The sequence below is a fragment of the Phascolarctos cinereus genome, unplaced genomic scaffold, assembly GCF_003287225.1.
Source record: "Phascolarctos cinereus isolate Bilbo 61053 unplaced genomic scaffold, phaCin_HiC Scaffold_4;HRSCAF=312, whole genome shotgun sequence".
Classification (NCBI taxonomy): Eukaryota; Metazoa; Chordata; class Mammalia; order Diprotodontia; family Phascolarctidae; genus Phascolarctos; species Phascolarctos cinereus.
This window is the reverse complement of record NW_027555847.1, coordinates 717,752,634-717,780,298: the sequence shown is the minus strand read 5'-3', so window position 1 is coordinate 717,780,298 and position 27,665 is coordinate 717,752,634. Positions and strand designations below refer to the sequence as shown.

Here is a 27,665-nt window from a genome sequence, read left to right as displayed (position 1 = left end):
ACTGCATCCCACAGAAGTGGCAGAAGCCAGGCTCACCTTAGTCCTGCAGCTCCAAGTGCAGGGCTCTTTCCGCTGTGTCTCCCTGCCCCGTTGTGTAGGTCTGACTCATTTGTGGTCGAGGGCTTCAGAGCCCCTTCTCCAGAGGGGATGCATTTCTTGTCTCCCAGGCTCCCCAGTTTTCCTGTTCCTCCTTTCCCATGCCAGAATTGCATGGACGTCCAAGAGAAAGAGGCATGCTATGACTATTTCTCTAGAGTGAGTATTCTTTTTTTTTTTTTGGCAAGGCACTTGGGGTTGAGTGACTTACCCAGGGTCACACAGCTAATAAGTGTCAAGTGTCTGATCTGAGACCAGATTTGAATCAGGTCCTCCTGACTCCAGGGCCGGTGCTCTATCCACTGCACACTACCTAGCTGTCCCTAGAGTGGGTATTCTTAACCATTTTTGGGTCATGGACCCCTTTGGCAGTCCAGGGAAGCCCTTCCAAAACAATGCTTTTAAATGTATGAAGAGTCCAGTGTGGTGGTGCAGGCCTGTCATCTCTGCTACTGGGAGAGGCTGAGACTGGGGGATTGCTCGACTTTGGGAGTTCTGAGCTGCAGTAGGGCTGAAGTCTAGAGCCAGTATGGCGAGTTCCTCAGAGTGGGGAGGGGCAAAATGGCCCCGCTGTAATTAGCAGGTGGAAGCTTCTTGGGTTGGGCTCTTGAATGACTACTGCATAGGGAGAATCAGTCTCCCAAAAAATGCATCAAATAAACTACTTAGGATTACAAAAGAAACTAATTATATTCAAATGCAACGATCAAAACAAGTTTCCATAGCCCAGGTTAAGGATTCCTGCTCCTGAGTGCCCTCCGTCATTTACCAGGTATACTTTTGGGGTCCAGAGTGGTGTGAAGGGGTCCCAAGACTTTTTACCTACTGGTATGTGGCCTCCTTTGTTAAAGATACAAAGAAACCCAGAGCTCGACTACTTAGTAGCTCTACAGTCTGGGCAAGTCTCTGATAATCTGGGGTCAGAATAGCTGTTTGTCTCCTCTTGAGCCCCTTCCAGCTTTTTCGCATTGAAGCATTCTCCAGCGTGGGCTTGGATGATCTCTAAGGTTCCTTCTTGCTCTAACATTCTATGGTTCTATGATTCCATGAAGAAGTCAGCCATGTCCACAGAGTCAAACAAAAAGCGGAAACCCAAAGTGATCCGAAGTGATGGAGCCCCTCCGGAGGGAAAGCGGAATCGGAGCGAGCTTGACTTGGTAAGAACCAGAACCTGGCAGCCGGCATAGGCCTGTGTGCCCTCACCCCCGGGGCCGTGTGTGACCTCTGGCCAAGATGCTCTCTGACTAACCGTATCCCAGGCTCATCATCCTTGGACTGGGAAAGCTCCAGTGGCTTTATTACTTGGGGCAACATGATAGCCTTTAGTGGCAATGCTGGCTAAAGAAAGTGTGCCAAGCAGAGCTTCAGTCTTCCACTGTGGAAATAAGGAGAAGACTTTGTGAGGTGTCATTTATCTTAACGGTGGCGTTCTTCCTCAGGATGCACAGCCAGACCAGCCCCTTGGGTCCAGGTGGTCATTTAAAATGCCCTGGCCTAAAATTCTTGTCTTGGCCACACTTCCCCTCCCCCACACCCTGTCTTCCTTTTGAACCGTGTTTAGTTGGTGTCTTGTCTTGTGTCTTTACATCCCGTTTGTTTCACCCGTACTGCTACCTTGTATCAGAGCACAAGGCTAAAGCAGAACTATTCAGCAGGAGTACGTCTGCCGGTGCAGCTGGTGTTCTCTCTGGCACCGGTGCTGGTTTTCCAGTTGCTGACGGTTCTTAGAGAACGCGTTGTTCGCGTTGTGGCCGTTTTGTGGGCTGGTCTTTTGCTTCTGCTTGTTCCATCTGGTGTCTTCTCACACTGATCTCTGCCTTAGAATTTCTCAGTCTCCTTTCTTATTGCACAGTGATTTTAAAAAGCACATGCCAGAGGTTTTTCAGCCGTTGCCCCAACTGTTGGGCCCCCGCTTTGTTTCCAGTTCCTTGGTACCACAAAGGATGCTGCAATAGACTTTTGGTACCATACACTTTCAGATCTTCCCCTGGAAAAGACTTCAGAAACCATCTGGTCAAATCCTCATGTTTTGCAGATGAGGAAACTGAGGCCGGGGAGGTAAAGGGACTTGATTAAGGTCACATGTAGGCTCATAGAGCTGAGCTGGAAGGGACCTGAAAAGCCACCCAACTCCTTCATTTTATAGAACATGAAATGGGCCCAGCAAAGTACGGTGATTTGCTCATAGTCCCATGAGTGGTTAAGTAATGTGGTGGGATTTGAACCCAGGGCCCCTGACTCCAGAGGTAATGTTCTTTCCTCTGTACCACACTGCCTCCCTCATGTATTGGACCTTCTGCATATCTTTTTTCAGATCTATAGAACAAATTTGAAAAACCAAAACACCAGTCCTCAATGCAGCCACACCGTAAAGTAGAACATCCTAGCCCACTGACCAGAGTTAAATTGGAAAGAGGCTCCTTGCTCAGCACAAGGGAAAAAACTGCTGGAAAAAACAGGAAATGTTTTCCCCTCAAATGTCCCATCGTAGTGGGATACTTGTGCACTCTTCTGATGACCCTGAGAACTGGGGGCTGGCTGTGCATCGTATGTCACTGATCAAACCTTTCTGAGGCACCAGATGAGGAGAGCACCCTCCTCCTCTCCACCTTCCTCGTGTAGCTAAAGCCACTGTCGGCAGGCATGTCCCAAACATAAAGGGCCCCTCTCTGTGTTCACTTGCAGGACATGAAGTATTACAGCGAGGAGGCTGAGGTGGACGTTCGAGACCCCAACAAGGACTACGACCTCTACAGGTTCACCTGCCATGAACTCCAGCGACTCATGGCTGAAATCCAAGAGCTCAAGAGCAGAGGCAGCAGGGACAGTGTAAGGAGCCAGGGCTTGGTGTGCCCCTGCCTTCGCTCTCCAGGGCCCAAAGGGCCTCCTGACCTTTGACAGTTGAGCAACCTTGTGCAGATTTCTTAGACCCCTCACATGATAATACTTGTATTTTATTATCTACCGATTGAGAAGAATACATGTCGGGCTGTCCTGTGACTGCTCACAGGTTGGGCACCGCTGAGGTGGGTCCTTCTAGCCTTGGGACTTCGTAGTTAGGAGGAGATTAGAAGCTTTGAGGTTGTGCGTGCCTATGAATTTTGTTATGGTATGGACTCCTTGTCCTGTCGGTACCCAATTAATATTTACTCTGATTGAGGAAGGGAAGAAAAGTTTCAGCACCTGAGCAGCTGTTTGAAGGCTAAAAGCTCCTCTTTTGTGTGAAACACTGGGCTGGCACTAAGGCCCCCAAATCAGAACCCAAACAATCTCCGTTATACTGGGGGGTGCCTTGTGTCCACAGATGAGTAAATATCAAGTAAGGACCAGGTAACTTTCGGGCTGGGGAGGGGGACCTAGAAGCCAAAGACTTCAGCAAAGGCCTCATGGAGGTGGCTGTACTTGATCTGGGCTTTATTTTTTGTTGTTGTTGTTTTTGGTGAGGGCAGTTGGGGTTAAGTGACTTGCCCAGAGTCACACAGCTAGTGAGTGTTATGTGTCTGAGGCCGGATTTGAACTCAAATCTTCCTGACTGGTGGGCCAGAGCTCTATCCATTGTGCTACCTGCTGCCCCCCTTGAGCTGGGCTTTGAAGGGAGCCAGGGATTGAAGGAAGCACAGATGAGGAAGAGGGCACAGTCCAAGCATGGACATGGTTTGCACAAGGCCTGGGGATTAGTTGGGAACCCCATTTGTCTGGAACCTCATGTATGTGAGGTAGAGCAATGTGAAATCAACCCAGAAAGGTAAGCTGAGACCAGAAGGTAAAAGCTTTATCCTAGAGACAGCAGTTGAACCACTAAGGCTTTTTGAGCAGAGGGAGGAGTGGTGTAGGTTACACGTGCCCTCAGGAATGTCACTTTGGCGGCTGTGCTAGGGTGGGCCGGACCAGGGAGGGCCTGCAGAAAGACCTTAGAAGAAGCTCTTGGAATAAATAGTCCAGCCAGGTGATGAGCTCAGCTAGGTTGGTGGCCGTGGAAGGGGGAAGGAGTCACATGTGAGATGTAGAAATGACTCGACTTGAAGACCCAGTGGGCAGATATAGGAGGTGAGGGAGAGTCATTTTGACCTCGAGAACCTCGGGATGGTGGTGCCTCCTAGTACCATTCTCCATAGCGCTTCAGCAGTAGTAGGGACATTAAGAAGGGGTGGGCTTTGGAGGAGGGATAGTGAGTCTGTTTTGGATGTGTAATGTAGGAGAGGCTGATGGGACATCCACTTGGAAGTATTTTGATATATAGATAGCTATAGATGTTGTTATATTTGGGAATCATCTGTATTAATATAATTGAACACGTGGGACCTGATGAGATCACTGAGAAAGAGTCCAGAGGTGGGGAATAAGAAGCTCAGGTCAGAGACAGTTAAGGGATATGGTATAGACAGTGAGACCACCAAAAAGACTGAGGAGGAGCAGTCATATGATGAGAAGGACAAGGAGCGCAGGGAGCAGTGTCGCAAAGACCTAAGCGGGAGAGAGGGCGATCAGTGATGAATACAGCGCCGGGTTCCAGAAGCATGACGTTGACTGGGAGAGGAGGTCTAACATGAGGTCAGTCAGGGTTCTTGGGGATGGTATAGACTTGAGCAAGGCAGCAGACATAAGAAATTGAAGATACCTGAGAGTGGGAGGGCGATGGATGAGGTAAGCTTCTTGTGCCATAGAGAAATTGGCTTTGTGGAGAAGGGCCACCGCTTCCTTGGGTACAGGCGTTGAGGAGGAGGAGAGAGAAAGATGGAACAGGGTATTGAGCCGTATCTGAGGAAAGAAGAGGGAATTCGTGCAAAATCTGTCTTTTCTCAATAAAAGGAGATTCTGCCCACCCAGAGGGGAGGTGTTGAGCATTTAAGAAGAAAAGATTGGAATGGCTAGAAAAGGGAATAGGCCAGAGGCCTTTGGGGCAAGCTCCAATTGTCCTGTGAAGCAGGGAGAGCCCAGTTGTACCGGAAGCAACCTAGACTAAATGGTGATTCCTCTGTGCAGAAGCTTGAGAATGTGAACACACAAGATGTATGGTAGGTCGTGGGGTGATCCATGGTTGAGAATTAGAAGGGGAAGATGAGGAAACAGGTTCAGATGTTAAATGATGGTAGGGCAAGGGTGAAGATAGGTGCTCAGTTGAATTGGTCAACTCCAGTGAGGGCTCTGAAGAGGAAAGTGAGGCCAGAACAGAGATGAGAGCCTGGGAGTACAGGGGAGGCTGGAGGGACTGGAGGTTACGTTAAAGGATGGTTAGGAAGAGTGAGGGGGAGATGGAGAGGTGGAAGGCTGGAACTCGTGATCAGAAAGGACAGCGTCAGTTCAGAAGACTGGAGGTGGCACAATAAACATGATTGTGAGGTGTCCTGGCCGTCCCTGTGAATGGCTGAGGTCAAAAAAAGCTTAGGTCCCAAGAGTGGAGAGATTGATGAAGTGGGAGAGCAGAATCTTTGAGGCATGGCTGGCTGGCTCATCTGTGTGTTACTGACATTTCAAAGTATCGGGCTGGAGACGGACGCTGACCCAGGCACTAAAGTCCTTGAGGAAGCTGGCTGCGTGTGATGTGGAGGCCTGTAGATTGAAACCACCACAGTCTGGCCAGGATGATTCAGGTAGATGGAGGAGGCGGCACAGTGAGGAGCAAGCAGCACACCCCCTGCTGGCTTTCATTGCAACTGTCTCCCTGGGATCAAGGCAGCAGAGAGTGCACCAGTTACCAGCTGGATGGGGCCTCCACCTTACGGGGGACTCTGCCAAGGTTTTTCTCTTTAAACACAAGTGGGTGGGGGCTGGAGTTATCTAGTCCAATCCCTTCATTTTACAAATGAGGAGGTAAAGATTAAGTGGTTTACACTTCTTTGCGTTCTGCCACCGTGCCTTTGGTCAGCAAGGATTGAATTGAGCTGAACACATGGCCACAACTGATTAGTTCATTAATTACCTCCCAAATGGCCAGGGATGAAGCGCCCTCAGCAGACCCCCTGCCGTGGGGCGTTGGTGGCTTTGTGTCCGGCCTCCCTAGTTCCAGGGTCCTGGTCAGGCCTGAAGTCCTCTAGTCAGTTCCTTATTTTGGTTGTTTTAGTTGCCGGAGCAGCCCCAGAGCTCCTTGGTCACTTAGCAGTGGAGAGCATTCACCCATATTGATGACATTTAGTCTGTTAGTATCAGATGAACCACCAGGACTAAAGCGTCCTAGAAGGTGCCGGAGGCCCAGGCAGTAGCACCAGACGATGCCCCAGGTAGCTGTTTCCTGATCTTGTGTAGCCCGCCCTGATTTAGGGTCTGAGCCCCAAGGATGGAGTGCCATTATTTAATTTAAATGTTTATTGCTGCTGTTAGTGCAGTACAAGTGAAGAGAGTACTTTCACAATTTAAATCCGTGTATAACCACAGTGGTTATTTAGCATCTGTTGCTTAAAAAAAAAATCTCCAGACCTCGGGCCCAGCAGTACATGAGAGCTGCTCTGGACTTTAAATCTTTCCTGATGAGGCCATTTCATCCCTAACTGGTTTTGGTCGGTCCTGACTTTGCTCTAAGTTGTTTCTGTTCTTCCTTGGAATGGGCCACGTGTCTGTGATTGATTCTCGAGGTAGTGGAAATCCCAGGAAGGGCCGGGCCCACGGGTGACACCTGCCTTTTACCACAGCTGTTTGTCCTCAGGCTTCCGAGATAGAAGAGAGGAGGATCCAGAGCTGTGTTCACTTCATGACCCTGAAGAAACTGAACCGGCTGGCTCATATCAGACTGAAGAAGGGGCGAGATCAGACTCATGAGGTAGGACTGGACAGACCGACAGAGCGGGGAGTTTGACGTGCCACCCATCGCCGCACCCCCATGTCTCCCTGCTCCCAGTGATTCAGTCTCACCTCCTCCTTCCAGGCTAAGCAGAAGGTGGATGCCTATCACCTCCAGCTCCAGAACCTGTTGTATGAGGTGATGCACCTGCAGAAGGAGATCACCAAGTGCCTCGAATTTAAGTGAGTGTTAAGGGAGCGGGTGGCTGGGGGCACCCAGTGGGCTGGCAGAGCCCCCAGACAGAGACCTCACTGGCTGGGAACAGAAAGGCCTTGGGAGCCGAGACACTCGTTGGACTATGTCAGGTGATGACTCAGAGCTGGGAAAACAAACAGCAGAAAACCAGACCTGAACTGGGATTTGTTCCTGGCAGGTTCCCCAGTGATGCAGGCTAGGCTTTCAGGGTGTGTAGCGGCAACTCCCTTTGAAGTCACACTATCCCATTCTGCTACTCCCTGTTGATTGTTTTCTCCCAGGTTCCCACAGTTCATGTGCTAATGGGTTACACTTTGGAGAGTTGACCTGATTTTTACAGACATAGTTGTAGCACTGCCGCTCTTGTGACCGGGACAGCAGTTGTCCTGTGTCCTCTTTTCTAGGATGCACATGCTTAGGAACTTCCCACATTCTTCATAAGATGTGGTCTCTGAGCTCTTTCCTCATCTGGTTACCCTCATCCAGATGCTGAACGTCTCTGTTAATGCAACCTAAAGTGAGTGTGCCTTTTGAGGATGCTGTTCTAGTAATTAGATTTGTATTCCTCCCAGCCCCAGGTGCTGCTACTAAGCCACTAGGCTTCCTCCACTCTAGATTTTTGCAATTTTAAAAAATTTAAATGAAGCAATATCCTTTTATCCCTGGTAGATTTCATCTGGCTGGAGCTCAATGTTCCAGCCTACTGAAATGATTTTGTCACTGAATTGAATTAGCTAAGGTCCTTCCAGCTTTCTGTCACCTGAAGATTAAATGTTCTTTCTGTGTACTTATTGATGGAGTCGTAGAATTTCACAATAGGAAGGGATCTCTGACCCTAACCCAAGCCCCAGAATAAAGTTCATGACGACATTCCTGACTCCAGTGAAGTAAGAACGAGGTCGGGGGGGAAGGAAAGGAAGCAGGGCGATTCATTCCTCTTTTAGGTAGCTCATATTTAAAAATAAATTGGCATTTTTATTCGGGACTTAGCACATACCGAATAGAATAGACATTTGTGCGTACATAGTAGAACACAAAAGGAAAATTGTGCAGGAAAATGCATATCTCTCTTACAGAATGGTAGTAACTGGTAGCTTTCAAAGCTACCCTGCTTGTCTGCCTTTTCTGGTTTTTCTCTCCACTCAAAAAAAAATGCCTCTACGGCCCTGTTTTCTTTCTTTTGAGTCGCTCTAATTGTTAAGGGGGGCAAAAGGCTTTCTTTCTGCCAAGCCTGAATCAGACTCTGCCCTTTCTGCCTGCTGCTTCCGGTTCAGCCTTTTGGACCAAGCCAACCAAACTCTTCTTCCGCTGGTAGCTCTTCAGCCACCTGGCTGTCGTGTCCTGAGGCTTCTCGAAGCTAAAGAGCCAGCTCCAGCTCCTTCAGCCAGTCCTCCCGTGGCCTGAAATCAAGGCCCTTCGTGCTTCTCCAGGTTCTCTTTTCTGGAAGCTCTCCAGCTGATCACTGTCCCCTCTGAAATGGCGACGTCTAGAATTGGACTCGATGTTCCCGATAAGGTCTGACCTGGCCGCCGTACAGCAGAACTCGTACCTCCCTCGTCTTGGACACTTGACCTCCTTCATTCAGTCTGTGATTGACTGCCGCATCACACCGTGGGGGCAGGGCTAGGGAACAGAAGGAGAGAGAAGATAAGAAGCATTTACCTAGCATCTGCTCTGTGCCAGTCACTGTGCTAAGTGCTTTTTACAAATATTTAGCTACTGAAGGTAGGAGCTATTATTATCCCCACTTCACAGTTGAGGAAACTAAGGCAGCAGATGATAAGTGACCTGCCCAAGGTCACAGAGCGAGTGAGCGTCTGAGGCCAGAGTTGAACTCGTCTCCGTGACTCCCAGCCCAGCGTTCTTTGTGACACCAGCTGCCTCACCCAGGTGACTGTTGAGCTAGCTGTTAGATGAACTACCCCCGGGCGTTTTTCAGACACGGTTCTGTCTTGGAGGCAGCACCCTCATCTTTTTTTTTTTAGACCCACATGTAAGAATTTACATTTATCCCTATTACGTTTTCATCTTACTTGATTCAAACCTGTCAGGGTTTGGGGGGGGGACCCCAAGTGTATTATGCAGTACTGGTCGTAACTCCCTGTTCTGTGTCCTCTCCGACTTCAAGGATGTTCCTTATGCCTTTATCCACGTCACTGATAAAAGTATTGAAACAAATGAGACCAGCTTCAGGGGCCTCTGCCCACGTTGAAATCAGACCTTGCACTGACTCCTCCAGCTCAGCCGTTCGGCCACTTCTGCCTCCATCCAGTTGTAACATCCCCTCCTCCACAGCTCTGTCTTTTCCACAAAAATAGCACGAGAGAGATGTGTCGAAGGCTTTGCCGAAAGCTACGTAAACTCTATCCTTACCGTTGTCTTTAGATCTGCTGACGTGGGGACCCGATCAGGAAGGGTACGAGCTTTTCTTGCTGAACCTCTGCTCACTCCTGGTGATCCCTGCTTCCTGTTCGCAGCTCTCCTCAGTTGTTGCCTTAACGTTTTCTAGGGGTTTGCCAGGGATCAAAGCCAAGCTCTCTACCTTCTGTTTTTGAGATCCCATTCTTTTCCCTTTATTGACAATTGGCTCGGAATTTGTCCCGCCTTGGTCTGGTGTACTTGTCTCATGTTCTGAGACCTGTCTGATTATCACCAAAAGTGGGGCAGCAATCCCTTTTGCCAGTGTTTTTTTGCACTGATACTGTTCATAGGTTCATCAGGTTAGGGCTGGCCAGGACATAGGAGGCCATCTAGCCCAGCCCTGCCTGGAGCCTAGAGACGTGAAGTCATCTCCCAGGTCAGCATTGAAATGCAGATCTCTCCAAATTCAGCCACTCATCCCTCTGCCCCACACTTCTGGGCCACGGGAGGGCAGTGAGGAGCTCTTTCATCTAACTTATCTTGAGTTTCAGCTTCTTCTTTACCACTTCTTCTTCTCTCCTCTGTAAAGGCCCTTTTCTTGGGCAGAAGAAAGAGAAGCACATTAAAAAGTGTAGCTGTCATCTTTCTCCTTTCATCAGTTATCCCAATCACCTCCATCCTTGGTTCTAGCCCTTCTTTGATCCTTTTTCCCATGGTAGAGCAAAAAAAAAAAAGGGTGTTGTTTTTTTAAAAATCAGACTTAGCTTTCGTTGCCTGCCTTGGCTTGTTCTGGGCGTTAGTGTCACGCCCAGTTTTCTGACTGTACCCCATTTTTGTATTCATCCCAGATTACTTGACCTTGCTTCCATTTTCTGTACTTGATTTTTTAAATCCAGGGTGATTAGTGAGTTGGTCTTTCAGACACTCCTCCTTTTTCATCTCATCAGAATTGTTTCTGTTTTCAGAATGTCTACCTAGATAAGTTTTCATCCCTTTGGGTCAATTTTCCCTGTGAGTTAAAGCAGCAGACATTTATTAATCGCCTACTATATGCCAGATGCCATGCCAAGTCCTGGAAGAATTTAGGACATGGGATCCTATCTGTCCTGTTTATCTCTGAACATCTTTGATAATTTCTGTCCCATAGTGTGGAGTACATGTCAAACTATTCCTGGCTTTCTCCTTCTCTGTAATACACTGGAAAAGTTAGAGGTCATTCTTCCTTCTCCTTTCCCCCACTGTAAGTCATTTGCTCTTCAGGAACAAGTTTCTCCTTATTGGTGCCAATCAGTTGCGCAATAGAATTTCCCATTGGTTACTTCTTCTGCCTTTGGAAAGATGACATGATTGGATGCTCTGCTTTTGGCCCAGAGAGCACTTGGTTGGATGTTGTGTCTGCATCACGAGAGTGGCCTGTCATCGCTAGCTCATGCCTCCGCCAGATGAGGGACGTATGAGCCGATGATGTAGCCTCCACGACCCTCTCCACCGTTTCCCAACCTCAATGGGTGTGTCTTCTTCTTTGTAATGCTATTTGGTTTTTTTTTTCCCAATTACATGTATAGACAATTTTTAGCATTCATTTTTTCCAAAGTTTCTCCCTCACTTCTCTGCTCCCTGAGATGGGGAGTAGTTTGATATAGGTTTTATTTTTATATATATATATCTATGTATATCTATATATATCTATATATATATATAGATATATATAGATATAGATATATAGATATATATAGATATAGATATATCTATATATATAGATATATAGATATATATCTATATATCTATATATCTATATATCTATATATATATATATGCAATCATGTAAAATTTATTTCCATGTTAGTCACGTTGTGAAAGAACAATTTAAAAACAAAAGGAAGAAAGTGAAGAATAGCATGCTTTAGCCTGCGCTCAGACCCCCATCAGTTCTTTCTCTGGAGGTGGGCAGCATTGTTTGTCATGCGTCTTTTGGAATTGTCTTGGATCATTGTACTGCTGAGGAAAGCCAAGTCATTCCCGGTTGATCATCATACGATGTTGCTGTTACTTTGTACAATGTTGTTCCCATTCTGCTCACTTCACTTTACATCAGCTCGCATAAGTCTTTTCAGGTTTTTCTGAGAGCATCCTATTCATCATTTCTTGTATCACAACAGTATTCCATCACAAGCAGATACCACGGTTGATGGACATCCCTTCGGTTTTCAGTTCTTTGCCACCACTAAAAGAGCAGCTGTAAATATTTTTGTACATATGGGTCCTTTTTCTTTTTCTTTGATCTCTCTGGGATACAGACCTAACAGTGGTATTGTTGGGCCAAAGGATATGCCCAGTGTTACAGCCCTTTGGGCCTAGCTCCAAATTTTTCTCCAGAATGGTTCGACCATAAGCTATCCCCAGTCTGCACTAGATTCAGTCTCCCCACCAAACCTCAGGGACAATTCTAAGTTCACATCTGCCTCCTTGAATTTGGGCTCTTGAGTTCTCTCTCTGCATCTGTATCTGCACGCCTGGGCCAAGCTATCTGAGGTCATTGTTTCTTTTGGAGCATCTGACTCCTGGGACCTTCTAGGCATCCACGTGGCCATTCTGTGCACCATGCCCGTCCTCTCTGGCAGAGTTTGTGTGGATGGTTTTCTCCCTCCTGTTTTAGTTTGGATCTCCCTCCTGATCAGTGTTACAAGACTTCAGGCAGAAACATTCTCATTGACCCTTGCATATTCCTCCATCCTTGTTATGGTCCTGTAATAGAAAACCCAGCCTCACATTCGATGTTCTCTGCTCGTTTCCCAAATGACTTTTCTCTTAGGCGTTCTGCCTTTTTTCTGTGGGTGGCAGGGAAAGCATCATCTCTGCCTCTGTGGGCTTCAGTGTCTTGCCTGACTTCCTGATCTTTGGCAGAGTACTTTTGAGGTTCTTTCCAGCAGTACAGTTTGTGCATATGTGAATCACCAGAGACAGAGATAGTCATCTGGTTAGCAAGTCTTGGGAAAGTCTGTCCTATATTGGATTTATTCCTCCCGGAAAGACAACAGGCCTCTGTTGTCTCCGGATATCAAGCCACTATTACTTTTCTTTTTTGTAACTAATTTGTTTTTGATTTATCAACAATCATTTCCATAAGCTTTTGAGTTTTACATTTTTCTCCATCTCCCTACTCAAGACGGCGCACCTACCATTACTTTTTCTTGTCTTTCTCCGACTTGTACTGGATTCTTTTTTTCTTCCAACAGCACTTCTTTCCTTTCTTTTCATCTTCTTAAAAAAGTGAAGTATTATGGATAGATTTTTGTTTCCTTATTTCATTTATTTCTGGAGAAACCATCCTCCTCCAATGAGCCCTCAGTTGTAACAAAGAAATGCAGTTAATCAAAACTAACTTATACAAGGTTACCGCAGTGTGGCAAAGAGAAGTGGGAAAAAAAGTGGCCAATGTATCTATAGACTCCTCCCCTTTCCGCTGAAAAGAAAGTGTGTTTCCTTTTCTGAGGCCACCCTTGTCCCAGCAGCCTTTTTATTAAGCCATTGATAGAAAGGGTGGGTGGTGTATGTCCAAGGGTGAGAGCCTAGGGATCTCCCACCTGAGTGCATCAGAGGTGAGCATCGAGTCCCTGGTCAGCCAGGGAAGCTGCAGCTGGGCCTTGGGACTGAAGCTCCTGGCTCTGGTGGGTTTGCAGTTTGATTTTCCCAGAAGCTAAAGTTTGAGTCTTTGCTTCTATTTAAAGGTCAAAGCATGAAGAAATTGAGCTGGTAAGTATGGAAGAGTTTTACCAGGAGGCCCCTCCCGAGATCAGCAAGTCTGAGATCACCATGGGGGACCCTCACCAGCAGACCCTCGCTCGCCTCGACTGGGAGCTGGAGCAGCGGAAGAGGTAAACACGATTGTGGTGTCATGGCGAAGGATGCCCCCTGTCGCCAAGGGGCCAGATGCTTTACCTTCCTCCCTGTCCGGCATTCAGAGATAGTTTAACTTAAGGTCTGCACGTGTCATTGTCAGAGACCCAGCAGCCTGGTCTCAGGCTCCTCCTCCCCTGCCTTCTGATTAGAGGTCTCCGTTTTGGGAGATTGCTCTGTGATTCTGGTCGTTCAAAGTCATATCACGTCTTCTGAAAGACTCGAGAGCCTCTCTCTGTGCCTTGTGTTCCGTGGTTCCTTTGGTTCGCACCACGACCTGAGGAAGTGGGGGTTTAGTTTTCTTCCCTGTTTTCACAGTTGAGGAGACTAAGCCAGTGCCCCCCTGGCCTGAAGGAGCTTACAGTCTAATGGTGAGACGTACACAGAACACAGTTGGTGTGTGAGAGAGACAGATGCCAAGGCCGTGTAGGGGCTCAGCGCGGGAAGCCTTGGGTCTTGTGATCCAGGCTGTCCCTTCAGTCTGAGCTGCTGAGCCTTGTTGCTCTTGCCAGTAGACAGCAGCCATCCCACTCCCCGGAACCCCTGTCAGTCCTGTCACGTCCAGGCCTCCCCACCTTGGCCTAGCCCTGTACTCTCTTTAGAAACGGCCTTTCCAGAGCCCCCAGGAAATGGAGAGCACCTATACTCTTCCCTTCCATGCAGTGCAGAGAAATTGAGTGTATTGCCCTTTGTCACACACCACAAGGTGTGAGGGCTGGTATTCAGGCCCCCTGAGTGCCTCTGGACTGTTGGACCAGGAGGCAGGGCAGTCCCAGGGTTGAATCTCCCCTCCAGCGCTTACTAATTTAATTGTGGAACCATAGGCAATTTCCTTTTCTTGGGAAGAGAGGCCCCAAGGACCTTTGATTTCCTCGTCTATAAAATAGCACCTACAGGGTTGTTGAGGATCTGGTGAAAGCATGGATGGAAAACATTCTGCACACCTAAAACCACCATAGAAGTGGCAGCTGCCATGGCACAGACTAAAATTGTGGCTGGGCCCCCCCCACGCCCTCTGACCTGTACCTCTGTGACAGTGTGGGCACCTAGAACTGAACCGACACATCGACCAGGCCAGGCAGGGGGAGCTGTCCCTGAAAGGAGCCTCAGAAGAATGTTCCTCCAGATAAAATCTGAAATTGTTCTAACTTTCTCCGTCAGGTTGGCAGAAAAGTACAAAGAATGTCTAGCCAACAAAGAGAAGATCCTGAAGGAGATCGAAGTCAAGAAGGAATACCTGAGCAGCCTTCAGCCTCGGCTTAACAGCATCATGCAAGTAAGTCCTCCCAGACCTGCCCTCTCACCGGCTGAAACTGAACCCTGGGCCTTCTCCACCCAGAGGATTTGGCTGGCCAGGTACTTGGGTGTAGCCCTCAAATTGTTTTAGCTCATCTGCCCAGTCCTCTGGGATCTGGGATCTTCCTGTTACAGGGTCAGAAAGTGTTGGCTGAGCCCATCAAACAAGGGAATGCTTGCATATGCAAACATTAAGGGCTTACTTATAGCCGACTTTCCTCTACTGCTTTCTCACTGCCATCAATTTATGGATTTGTGTAGGGGAAGACACACTTAGTGTCTAGCACCTTTTAGTAAGTGCCAGGTACTCTGCTAAGTAGTGACTGATAATGGTGGCTGCTCAGTCCTCTGGGGATGGGGTGTAAGTTGTAGGGTTAAATCTCAAGGAAAGAAGAGGCAGTTATGGTACTCTAGATGCTCTTGGAAGCTGTGACATGCCCCCAGAGAGATCACTGGCGAGTTGGGGTGCTTGGGCATGGGTTGGTGAATGAGAGATTCATGATCTCATGCTGCTGGCTGGCTGGTTAGCTGGGGACCACTTCAAAAGACTCCTTCCCCTGCAGCCGTGGACCCAGTCCTGACTCCTTCCTCTGCAGCCAGTAGGTGTCCTGTAGCAGGGGCTAGTGTAACACAATATGGCAGGCCCCTGGTCCAATTACAAGGATGTGATATATAAAGTTACAGTCATTCTCAGGGCAGTGTCCCAAGCCACAAAGAGGGGAACCCTTCTAGTCCAGGATAGGATAGGAGTTACAGCAGAAAAAAAGGCCTGCAAGGTTGGGGCTCCCTGAAAATGCTGGCCCCCTGGCTTATGGTACTTGAATGTTTGGTGACGGCAGTGTATGAGAGTCTAGAGTAAAAATGCCTTTATGTTGGGATTGCAGAGGCTGTGTCACAAGTCAGTCATTGGAGGGACAGGGGCTGCCTTAGCTGCTAGGGGGTTTTGACTCTGTGCCCTGGGGAAGGTCTTTGATGAAACACTGTGAGAGTATCAGCCTCCCCATTAAGGGCAGTGAGGGACATAGCCAGTGATCCTAAAGGGATTCTAATGTTTAGGCCTCTCTCAGCCCCCAATTCGACCCTGGAAACCTCCAGTATGGGACAACTAGAGGTTGTCTCCCATCTTCCCTCAGGCCAAGCCTGGTCATTTTGTAGAACCATTCCATTCAGGAATGGTCAGGATCTGAGGGTGAGGCTGGTCCTCACCATGGGAGTACCTTGAAACAAGCAGGGGAATAACTTTGAAGTTACAAAGAGGCAGATTCAACCACTTTAATTAAGTGCTTGCTGTGTGCTCCACATTGTGCTTCATGCTGGGGTATGAAGAAAGGCAAATTCTGTCCTCGGGGGGGGGGGAGTCAACACACAAATCACTCTATGTGTATGAGATGGTTAAAGGTAGAATTTGGGGAGGAGGGAGGGGCCAGGTAGAAGGGGAGGTGGGGAGCTGATGTTGGGATGCAGACCGGAGGGAGCAGTGTTAGGGTCCAGACTGGAGGCCTTTGAGCAGAGGCTGGGTGAGTTGGAGAAAGGAAGGGATTCCTGATCAGGTAGAAGATGGACTAGGTGACCGCCAAGGTCCCTGTGAATCTGGGTATTCTGGACCACCATGACCAACCTGGGCACTGCCAGGGGCTCTTGGGAGGAGTCACGGGATTTGCAAGGTATTTCGCCAGCTGTCTGCTTCGACCAGGTGGATCATGTCAGGCATGTGCCTGACCAGTGGTCCATTCTCTTTTTTGAGACTGCCCATGAGAAGAAAACCACCATGGCCCAAGGCAGCTCACTGTGCTTTTGGAGAGCTCCAGAAAGTTAGACTTTTGTCTGACATTGAACCAGAATGTGTCCCTGCAGTGAGCCCTGGACTGGCATCAGGAACAGTGCCTGCCCAAGGCACTCCTGCCCCCTCGACCTTGCCGGGCCCTTCCTGTCTGGGTTGTGCCTCAGGGGCTCGGCCATGCCGGACAGCAGTGCTGGCTGCTGCGGTAGGAGGAGGCAGGCTGGGGCTGCCAGGCTCCTCCTTTCCCACAAGGACAAACTATTCTGGTTTGACATTTTCTCATTTAGAGGCAGAGTGGCATAGATAAGATTACAGAGAATGCTGGTCTTGGCAGCAGGAGGATGTGGGTTCAGATCCTGCCTCTAACACTTGACCAGGCAAGGCCTAGTTTTCCTCATCCTCCTCTCCCTCTCCCAAGGGATAGGTTGGTTGTGATGCGTGTGGGAGGTACATCCCCCCAGGCCAGGGGACAGTGTAGCCTCAGAGCCAGTGTGGGCAGTTTCTGACAGCAGCTGGTCACTTCTTGTTTCTCTTTTGGTCAGGCCTCTCTCCCCGTGCAGGAGTACCTCTTTATGCCGTTCGACCAGGCCCACAAGCAGTATGAGACTGCCCGCCACCTTCCCCCGCCCCTCTATGTGCTGTTTGTGCAGGCCAGTGCTTATGGGCAGGCCTGTGGTAAGTATCTGGAAGCAGGAGTGGGCTCAGGAAGGGCTAGATTCAGGTATCCAGGTGGCCTTGTTGAATTTCACAGCTTCCTGCAGAAAAAGCGTGCCCCTGGGGGCTCTCAGGTGATGATGCTTCCTTCACAGTTGGGTGGCTTTCTCCCTCCTCTCCCCTCCCAGCGTGGAGGCTTCTCCTTGGCTGTCCTGGGTGCTGAGCGAGGCTGGAGGAAGCTGGTGAAGCAGCAGCATTTGAGATGCTCTTGCCTTTGAGTCTGGCAAGGTTGGCAAGCCTTAGAGGCAGGCTGGGTGGGCCGGGATCTCTCGCCCCCTCCCCACTCATCAGTCACCTGCTGCCACGTTGGGGCTGCCATGTTGGCGCTTGCTTTTCCTTGTGCCCTAGCCAGTGCATGCTTGATGCATGTTGTCAGTGAAAGGGTAGGGAGAAGGCAAGGTGATTCGCAGCCCAGGGAATGCTTGGGACTCTAGTCCGGCCTCTTCTCCAGCCTCTGAGGCTGCCAGGAGGTCTGGCGGCACCTCCCCTTGCCTGCCTGCCAAAAGAAGGCTGTGCCCCACATCCGGCATAGGGCATCTCTCTCCCCTCTAACTGGGCACCGGCGCATTGCTGCCTCTTTTCTTGAGTCTTCTCTCCCTTCTGTCTCCTTTTTTCCCCTCCTGTTCTCTGTCCTGTTTTCTACATTAGCTTACATGAAACCTTCCTCTCAGCCCCCTAGGCAGGGTAAGTACATTTTTTTTCTTGAGTCTTTCACAATAAGCCTACCCCCCTTATCCGTTTTCCTGATAGGACCCCAAGCATCAGACTGCTCAAAAGGCGGCCCAGGACATCTGTCCAGTACCCTGCGAGGTTACTGGTTTTCAGTAGTCTCAGGCCGGGCTGATAGCAGTGACTTGCCACCCCTTGAGACATTGTCTCGATGGTTTGGCATCCTGGAAATTTTCTTGGCCCACTTAATATGGAGAACTGAGAGTCCCTTTGACACTGCTAGAGCCCACAAAATGGGAGAAGTCAGAAAATTCGGAGCTGTGGGATTGCTGGCCTTTCACTCATTAGGCTGACCTCCCATCTTACACCTGGGGAATTCAGGCAGGGAAAATGACACAATGTGAAGGGCTTGAAGCCACGGTTTGAGGCCACCAGAGGCAGACTCTCGGTCCTAATCACAGAATTCCCGGGGGATTTCATCCAGACCGTGACCTGCACTGCTAGGGAGAGGCGTTTGCTTACTGCCATCTAAAGTGCCTGTCTCTCCTTGGGCATGTCCTGGCCTTCTGTTCTCCTCACGTGGTGGCCTGCAGACCCAAACTGGCTAGCTTTTCCTGCTTCTCCAGAGGCCCCCAGGAAACGTCTTTATACAGTAATTAAGTCATGGTTCTGGAGTTCTATAGACCTAGGTTTCCACTAGGTGGACCTGAAGTGTTGTTTTTTCAAATTGTCTTCAGATAAAAAATTGTCCGTGGCTATAGAAGGCAGTGTGGAAGAAGCCAAGGCTCTGTACAAACCACCCGAGGATTCTCAAGGTAAAGGCTCAGCTAGATTTGTTTTCCCCTTTCCATCCCTCCCTTGCTGCAGTCTGAAACCATCTCGCCACATCCGGTTCTATGGTGTCCTCAGGTGCCTGGGCCTGGGATGTCTCCCTGCTCCCCCTGAAAGGGTTCTAGAGAATGAGGCAGCCCAGGTCCTTGGGAGGGGGTGCAGAGGGTGTGGTGGCTCTTACGGAGTCCTCAGGGCAGCCCCAGCTTCTCTTTGCTTTCTCTCTTTGGATGCAGATGACGAGAGCGACTCAGATGCTGAGGAGGAGCAGACCACAGTAAGAGCCTTGCTGCGGGGTTCTGGAATTGTGGGACAGCATTGGGGCTGATGACCTGCCCAGCAAGGGAGGCTTCCGAGGAGGCTGAGGCAGCAGCACTGAGGAGGTGATTTCTGCTCTTTTGTCCCTAGAAACGTCGACGCCCCACCCTGGGTGTTCAGCTGGATGACAAGCGGAAGGAGATGCTCAAGAGACACCCGCTGTCTGTCATGCTCGACCTCAAGTGCAAAGGTGAGATGGCAGGACGTCCCAGTACAAGGGCAGCGGGCCTGACGTCACACACAGCTAGAGAGAGGCAGAGCCTGGATTGGACCCCAGGTCAAATGCCTTCCATGCTGCCTCTGAGATTCAGGGGTTTGAAGTGGTGGGGGAAGAAGAGCTTCTTTCCCACAACTCCGGTGGATGAAATTCATCCCTGGATGAACTTTTCTTCCCCTGCCACTGTGGGGTGGTGGAAGGAATCTAGGCCTGGCTGGAGGAAGCCCCAGGGTGGCCCCTGGCTCAGCGCGCATTTGCCGGCTGTGTGGCCTGGTACTCATTTCCTCCCATCACCTGAGTGCATTGGCCTAGGTGGGCCACAGCTGTGGTCCTCCTTTGTGATACCCCTCCCCTGACCCCCTGCAGATGACAGCGTGCTCCATCTGACATTTTACTACCTCATGAACCTCAACATCATGACTGTGAAGGCCAGAGTGAGCACTGCCACGGAGATCGTCACCCCAGTCAGCGCAGGGTACGTGTTCCCAAAACCTAAGTTGTTGGGAGTCGGGGGCTCCTCTCTGTCCCAAAAGTGTACGCCTGCAAAATCACCCCCCAGCGTCTAGCAGAGCAGCAGGCCCACCCGCCCTTGCAGGTGCCCAGACAACATTGGACCGAGGGAGCAGCGTGCTGATCACAGCCAAGGCCTGCTCTGATGGCAGAAACTCTCGAGTGGCGCCTCTGGGCCTTAGTCTTGGGGAAAGGTTCTCTGCTCTCTTAGCTTTCCTGGGATGTCCCAAGGGGTGCTGGCTTTCTCCCTGGGCTCGCCCGTAGCAGCCAAGCTCAACCCGTGGCAGGGGGCAGGCAGGACGGCTGGCTGGCTGGGGCCTTCCGTATTGGTGTGAGTGCTGTGGAGAACAGGGGCTCTGGTGCCTGAGCAGATGCTGTCCTTATGGAGAAGGGGGAGCCAGGACAGGAGGAGCCCCCTTTTAGCTGTGCTGGAGTGCCATCCTGTTCAGGGGACTTGAGTTATGGTTGCCTCCGTTCTCTCCTGAGCCCAGCAGAGGGAGCCCGTGATTCCCAAAAGCTGCTGGGCTCTCTGTCTTGGGAGCCATGACGGGGCCTTTGGGGCTTGGGGCCATTCAGCTCCCTCGGCTCTGTACGTGAGCCCGCATCCATTTCTGATCTCTCAGCTGTAAAAACAGTTAGAGGAGGTACCCCTTAAATTCAGCCAGAAAGAAAGTAGTGCCGTGAAACTCTCCCTTCAGTCGGGGGAAGAGACATGCTTCCCCTCCCTTTGGGATGAAATGGATGCCCTGTCTGCCTGCGGGGGAGAGAACGGGGCCAGCTCTCTTCTGCCTGTCACACTTAATCATTTTCTGTCCCAGCCCTTGCGCGTGGTGGCAAGGTCAGTGTTGCCAGCTCTCTGTTCTGGTTTGTTGGGTCACCTTGTCTCCAGTACGGAAGATAATGGCTCTTCCCTCAGGGGGTCTGGATGGGCAGGGGCTGTGCTTGCTGTGATTAGCTGGAGATCGGGCTTACAGTGCCAGCGAGAGGCAGGCACGACACTTGGAGCTCAGCACAGAGTTTAACCTTTAGTAATGTGGATGTGTAGTACAGGGGGTCTGCCCAAGGGGCACCAAGCAGCATGTTCAGTCTGTGTTATCCTTGGTCCTCTGAAGGTGGGGTGGCCAGGCCACTAGGCACCACATTGATCATCCTGCGATGTGTACGTTTCCTAATCCCTAAATGCCTCTCTGGGACCAAGATGTTGGTCAGGGGACCTGGCCTTTCATCCCATCTCCAACTAATGACCCTGGAGAGTCCCTCTCCTCTTTTGCAAAATAGTATTATGGACACTTGCATGCCCTATCTCACAGGTGGTAAGAGATCTGAGAATACGTGTGTGAAAACCTGCTCCAGGACTCTGTGGCTCTTTGGTGCAGGGCCCTGAGTTAGGCTGAGGGCACTGGAAGATAGGAGCTGTTCTCCGGAACTCCTGGGCTGTGGACACAGACTGGGAGCTACTATTGGCCGTCCTCACACCTCTGCCTTCCTTCCTCTTCCTAGTGACCTGCTGTCTCCTGACATGATCTTAAGCTGCCTCTATCCGGGGGATCACGGCAAGAAGACCCCCAACCCAGCTAACCAGTACCAGTTTGATAAAGTCGGGTAAGTCGGCTTGGGTAGTGGTTCCCACTCGGCCTCTCTCGTAAGGTCCATGGGGGTCCAAGTCTCCAGTGGAAACATCTTAAGACTCTTAGAAGGGAAGCAATGCAGGTAACTCTCTGAGCTTCCCTTAGCTCAGGGCACTAAGCCGTGGCATGCTGGAAAGGGTGCTGGCCTGGAAATTGGGAGATGTGTGCTTGAATCTTGGCTTGGACACTTAGCAGTCACTTAACTTGGAGAGCCCTCAGTTTCCTCTGTAAAAGAAAGGTAATGATGTTTGCACTGAGAGCTACGCTCACACTCTGGAGGATGGAACAGAGGACAAAGGTGGCCGTTTTCCTTGGGAGTCAGGGCTGAGCACCTTTTTTGGTAGATTCAGAGCAAGTGGGTTAAGACTGATAGAGCGTGAAGAGCCAATCCTCATCACTTTTGGTGGTTACAAGAGGATACAATCAAACAGGCAAAGCGTTCCAAGGCCCCACTGTAGAGCTGGAAGGAAGCGGAGGGACTGTAAAGTCCAGCCCTTACATGTAAACAGATGGCAAAGGCGAGGCCCAGAGCAGGCAAGTCAAGTCACACAGCTTGTGTCTTCTTGAAATGATTTGAACCCAGGTCTTCCTGCCTCCATTTCCAGTGCTCTGTCCTCCACACCATGCTGGCTGTCTCCAGGCTCAGGTCTAAGGGAAGAACTCGGAGAGGTCTGGTCCCACGTAGGAGTCATGACCCAGCCACTTCCCTCCATGAGCCTGTGGACAGGCAGAGGACAGTGTCACTCACACACACGCGCACACACACTCTTATACACATACATACACAGTCACACACACTTGTACATACATATACACACACACTCATACAGTCACACACACTTATACATACATACACTCTCTCACACACACATGCACGCATGCGCACGCGCCCATGGCTGCACTAGAGGACAGTCTTTCCAAGAGTCCTTGGAAGGAAGGTGTCACTCTGTACTGGGGTAGAGGAGGGGAAGGCGCAGGGACGTTCTCTTGGAGGACATTGTGGCTAAAGCCTCAAGGTCAGGAAGGGATCTTGCGGATCCTCTGCTCCCACCTTTTACAGATGAGGAAACCGAGACCCATTCAAGTGACGTAGCTTGCCCGAGGTCGTGTGGCTGGTTAGAGGCCACGTCCCCAGTGAGATCCACGGTGGGGTGCGGCCAGAGGGCAGAGAGGAGGCGGGGGGGGCGGGGGGGGGCCTCTTGGAGAAGGGAGGGAGGGGCAGGGTGGCCCTGAAAGGAGGCCCTAACATTGACAGAAATGACCTGTGTCATTTACTGCAGCATCTTGACCCTGAGCGACTACGTGCTTGAACTGGGGCACCCCTACTTGTGGGTGCAGAAGCTGGGGGGGCCTGCACTTCCCTAAAGAGCAGCCACAGGTACGTATGCCGAGTTGGGCTCAGCCCCCAGCGTACTGTGGCACAGGCTGGCAGTGTTCTGGGCAGCCTCTTTTGAGTTCCTTTCATATCTTTCCCCACAAGCTCCAGAGGATGGCAGGGTAGCCCTCCTTAGAGATAAAGCTTCTTGAGCTTCCTGGCCAGGGGAGTTGGAGGCAGCTTTGGGCTCTCAACTCTGAGTTGAATGTGACCTGCTGGGCACAGGAATGTGGGCGCAGCATCTGCCGTGACCAGCCTTGTATGGAAGAACTGAAACTGTTCCTCAGGAAACACGGGACGTGATATTCATGGCTGAATATTCACTGATTGACTCATTCGTTCTTCAGCCTTTTATGAAATGCCTGTGTGTCAGACCTCCCTTAAAGTCCTCCTCGGGCAGCTCCTGGAAACTGGGAGGTTGAGCCTCAGTCAAGACCCTGTCCTTCTAAAGCCTCCTGGCTCGGAGTCCAGCCTCCTCTGCCACCCTGCACCACCTGGGGCCTGGGGACCATCCCTGCCCCTCTGAGGGAGGGTGTGGAGAGGGCAGAGCTGGGCACTGACGTGGGCCCGTCCCTCCTCAGCACACAGTGACCGCGGACAACTCGCTGAGTGCCAGCCACATGGAGACCACCATGAAGTTGCTGAGAACGCGGCTGCAGGCCCGCCTGGCTCTCACCAAACAGTTTGCTTCATTGGGTAGGTCTGGTGTCAAACTGAACTTTGGGCGGCACCTAGGCTAGACGTCGCCTCATCTTCAGCTGCACTGCCCTTCAGCTCAAGGCCTGCTGCAGGCGGGCGGGCAGAGAAGTCAGGGCAAGATCATTGACAGGGAACCTGAGTGTAGCTTCCAGCTCCTCCCCTGCACGGGGTCAAGGATGCCCTTGTCCGTTCTCGGAAAAGCCTGAGGCCTGGGCTGCCCTCAGCAGACAGAATCATGGGCATGGGCAGGGAATTGCTAGCGGGTTTGGGGGATTGATTCCCTGTTGAACCTTGGGGTTTGATTTCTAGTCTCAGGGCGGGGTTGCAGCCCCCCACCTCTGACCCTGTGGTGACCACTTCAGCCTGTCCCTCATGGGTCTGAGTCCCAGCAGCTCTGTGACTCATTAGTGCTAAAGCCCCTCCCTGGTTCATCTGCGTGTGGAAACTTAAGTTGGGCAGTGTCCCTGAGGGCCACCCTGGCCTCTTCTGCCTGCCCAGAGAGAAGCTGAGGCCCAGGGCGTGCCGAGCCAGGGGCGTTCATTTTACTGGCCGGTGTTTACCATCAGAAGCAGTGAATGTCTGATTTTTCTCACAGTGGAGCCATGTCAGGTGTGGAGGTCCAACTGTCTGTCCTGAGCATTGGACACAGGTAATGATGAGGGCACCGCCGAGCTCCTGCCCGTGCTCCCGGAGCCCATCTCGACCGCCAGGTCCTCTTGTCCCAGCACCCCTCTTTCTCTCTGTTTTCTTAAAGAGCACGGCATTGTGCCAGTCATCACTGAGTGCCAGCGCCTTTTCCCTGCAAAAATCGTGTCCCGCCTCGTGAAGTGGGTGGCAGTTGCCTACGAGGATTACCTGGTACGTGCTGGGAGGGAGGGAGGGAGCTTGTTCCACCGTGAGCCTCCACGCGTGCAGCTTGGAGGACATGCATGCGTGCGCACACACACACACACATGCACGCATACGCGCTTGCTCCCTCACACCCCCACCAGTGACTGCCTTCCTCTCTCCCCTGTTGTGTTGCAGGATCTGCCTTACACCCGGGACATTGTGGAGGCTGGGCTGGCGGAGGATACACACCTGTACTACCTGGCACTCATCGAGAGAGGGACAGGTAGAGTTGTCTTCCCTTCCTTCCCCCGCTGGCTGTTTGCTCAGAGCCATGGAGATCAGGCCCTCCTTTGGGTGACCTGAGGCGAGTGAAAGTCAGGCCACCCTCCCACAAGCCAAGGAGGAGCCTCGAGGTGCTGCCACTTTTGTGAGGCCTCCCAGCCCAGCCCTGGCCCTGCCCCTGGTGGGCGGCAGGTTCAGGCTCTTGTGAGCTCCTCAGTGCTCACAGAAGTAACTCTGGGTGGTTGCCCTTCCCCACCACCTTTGGAGGCTTCTGTGTGTGCTTCTCCCACCTCTTAGATCACCCGGCTTGTGCCCTGGCACCGCAAAGGCTCTTGCCATAGCTGGGGGCACACCCCAGGGATCAGGGGAGCCAGGGACCCCGAGCCCTCAGAGCTTGGCTTCTCTGTGAGGCGCCCCTCTGTGGGGGATGAGCTGGCTTGTGCTGCCCTTTGCCCAGAACAAACCTTCCCATGGGTTTCAGGTCAGCCCGGGCACAGGGTGTGAGCAGCACTGCTGACAGGCCGAGGGCTTTTCTTTGTCACGTGATTTGCGTGTCTCCTTCTCTCTGTCTTCGCAGCCAAGCTTCAGGCGGCTGTGGTGCTGAACCCGGGCTACTCCTCCATCCCACCCATCTTCCGACTTTGTCTGAACTGGAAAGGAGAGAAGACAAGCAGCAGTGATGATAATATCCGGGTGAGGGACGGCCGGTGCAGTGGCTGGCTCTGCGGGGGGGAGCCCCGCAGTTATCCCAGACGGGCTCAGCGGCCTCCAGGCATCCCCGCACTCCTAGCCCTCAGGCTTGGCAACCTGGGTCTGGCTGCTCTCAAGCCTACTCCAGCCCCTGACTGGGACCAGAGAGGCTGGGCCCATGAACATAGACCAGGGAGGGCTGCCTGCTGCTGTCACAGCACTGGGCAAGGAAAAAGGGAGGAGTCCTGGCCGTGGTGGTGGGCAGGAGGAAAGGCAGTTGGCCACTTTGGGGAACACTGGGTTCCCTGGGCCAGGCCGAGGCAGCATGGCGGAGGATCACTCCTCAGTGACAAGGCTTCTGTGTCTGTCCCAGGCCATGGAGAGCGAGGTCAGTGTGTGCTACCGGGAGCTTTATGGCCCCAAGCCTGGCCACCAGCTCCTGACCAATCAGCTGCAGCGCTTGTGTGTCCTGCTCGATGTCTACCTCGAGACTGAGAGCCATGACACCAGTGTGGAAGGGCCCAAGGAATTTCCCCAGGAGAAAATGTGTCTCCGACTGGTCAGGTGAGCAGGCTGGGCTTTGGGGGGACAGGCCTAGTGGGAATGACCATGCTGTTAGTAGAGGCCACCCCGGCAGTTAGAGAGCAGACTGGCCTTTCGGCTCAGCCAGAAAATACAGCAAAGCAGATGCCAAAGGCACTCAGCATGACCCCAAGGGTGTGCCTGTTTGCCCGACATCAAAGGGCATCCCTCCCACTCTCCTGGTCCCCACATCAGCCTGTGTTTCATCAGGGGCATCTTCCCCTGTCTCATGGCCTCTGCCCTGGGCAGCTGACTCTGGGCTTCATGAGTGATTGGGCCCATGGCAGCAGGATAGGTCCTTTCCACAGACCATGCTCTTTTATCCTAGAGTAGGTTTCAAATCCTCTGAGATGGATTTTGAGTATTTTTTTCTGTCTCTTTGGTGCAGAAATAGGCAGGAACAGTAATAAGGAAGGAGAGGCTTAGAGCCCTATTTCCATAAACTCATTGCTTCTTCCCTGTATGACTGCCTTCCTCCCTGCTCCGTCATGAAGGAGGAAATCCTGGCATCTGCCCTTCCCCTCTTTGGTCCACAGATAGAAAAGGCTCAGCAGAAATCTGCCTCCTGTCTGACATCTTTGAAAAGGGCCCCTCAGGGTCTGGCTCTGCCAGGCTGAGAAAAAGGGTTCTCTTCTGCCGAGCTGCTTGGTGCCCCCAGTGAATGGCTGGATGTTTTCTTTGCTTCTTCCCTCCCTCCCACTTTCTTTCTCTCTCTTTCCCCCTCACTTCCCATCCTTCCCTCCCTCTCTTCCCTCCGTCTCTTTGTCTCTCTCTCCTTCCCTCTTTCTCTTCTTCAGCCCTTCATGCCCAGCTCTTCCTACCCCCCTCACAGCCTGTCTTGACAGTCCTAGCTCTTTCCTAGGAGTTCCTGAAGGACCCTTCCCTTCTTTTAGCAGGATGCCTGTCCTCCAAGTCAGGCCATTTCTGGCAGGGAGGCTTTCTCACCGTATAACAGATCTAGTGAGCCAGGGCCTGAGAGGACATGAAACCCCTGGAGGATCAGGTTTCTGTCTCAGATCTCCTGGATACAAGATTGTTGATGACAGCTGGAATTGGAGCTAGGGACCCATGAGGGGCAGGGCAAAACTGAGAGTCAGCAGACTTGGGTCCCGGTCCTGGTTCTGCCCCGACTGGCCCCGTGACTTTGGGCAAATCCCTGGCCGTCATTGTCCACAATTCTGATGTGAGAAAAGTGCATCAGCTGTCTTGTGCCTGTTCACCCTCCTCCTCCTCTCCCGTTCCCTCCCCATCCCTGTAGCAGTGGAGGGGCCTTGTGGGCTCTCCGAGGCAGGCCCCCATCTTCACTTAGGAAATGTGTGCTCCGGGCCCTCAGATTCACGTTTATGAACATTAAACAGAAAAGTGATTGTGGCGTTGCCAGCGGCCGAGCGCTCGGAGCAAACGCGTGCCTCTTTCCCCAGGGGTCCCAGTCGGATGAAGCCATTCAAGTACAACCATCCACAGGGATTCTTCAGCCATCGTTGACCAGCAGACCACCTTCCGTCTATCCGTCCATCAGGCTTCCAGCAGGGTTCCGGAAGGACCAGCAGTGGGTGGGCGCGAGGCTTCCACATCCTGGGTGTGACTTGTGTGCTTCCCCAGGTCTTCTCAAGTCAGTTTTGTATTTTTAATGTATTAAATATGTCCGTGGGTGAAGCGAGCTCAGGCCTCTGCATGTTTGTGTGAAGGGTCCTGTCCTTGGCAGTGGGAAGGGGATGACACAGGCCTTTGGTTCGCTTCTGCCTAACCAAGCTGGGGGCTGGGGAGCTGCTGTACTGTGGCCCCTCAGGCTTCCTCCGCCGCATCCGCCCATGACTGCTTATGTGGTTTATAAAATGCTGTGCCCAAGACACAGCCACCCAGCTTCACCGTCTCTCCTTCCCTGGTCTGGCAGACTTCTCATTCTACTTGATTCCACAGTC

General features: G+C 51.5%; 1 protein-coding gene across 1 annotated transcript in view; it reads left to right on the top strand.

Annotated features, from left to right (window-relative positions):
- The window catches only part of THOC5 (THO complex subunit 5), a 29,814-nt gene extending 2,411 nt beyond the window's left edge, over positions 1-27,403 (top strand). Inside the window, 21 exon segments of the mRNA XM_020996362.2 lie at positions 168-255; positions 1,149-1,253; positions 2,782-2,925; positions 6,737-6,850; positions 6,956-7,053; positions 13,156-13,302; positions 14,486-14,600; positions 16,943-17,075; positions 18,521-18,598; positions 18,848-18,888; positions 19,020-19,119; positions 19,513-19,621; positions 21,157-21,258; positions 22,565-22,628; positions 22,630-22,662; positions 23,241-23,355; positions 24,113-24,216; positions 24,385-24,472; positions 25,049-25,164; positions 25,535-25,725; positions 27,165-27,403. Of these exon segments, the coding sequence (XP_020852021.1) occupies positions 211-255; positions 1,149-1,253; positions 2,782-2,925; positions 6,737-6,850; positions 6,956-7,053; positions 13,156-13,302; positions 14,486-14,600; positions 16,943-17,075; positions 18,521-18,598; positions 18,848-18,888; positions 19,020-19,119; positions 19,513-19,621; positions 21,157-21,258; positions 22,565-22,628; positions 22,630-22,662; positions 23,241-23,355; positions 24,113-24,216; positions 24,385-24,472; positions 25,049-25,164; positions 25,535-25,725; positions 27,165-27,228 (2,106 nt within the window). The 5' untranslated portion in view covers positions 168-210 and the 3' untranslated portion in view covers positions 27,229-27,403.
- The last annotated feature ends 262 nt before the right edge of the window (positions 27,404-27,665 follow it).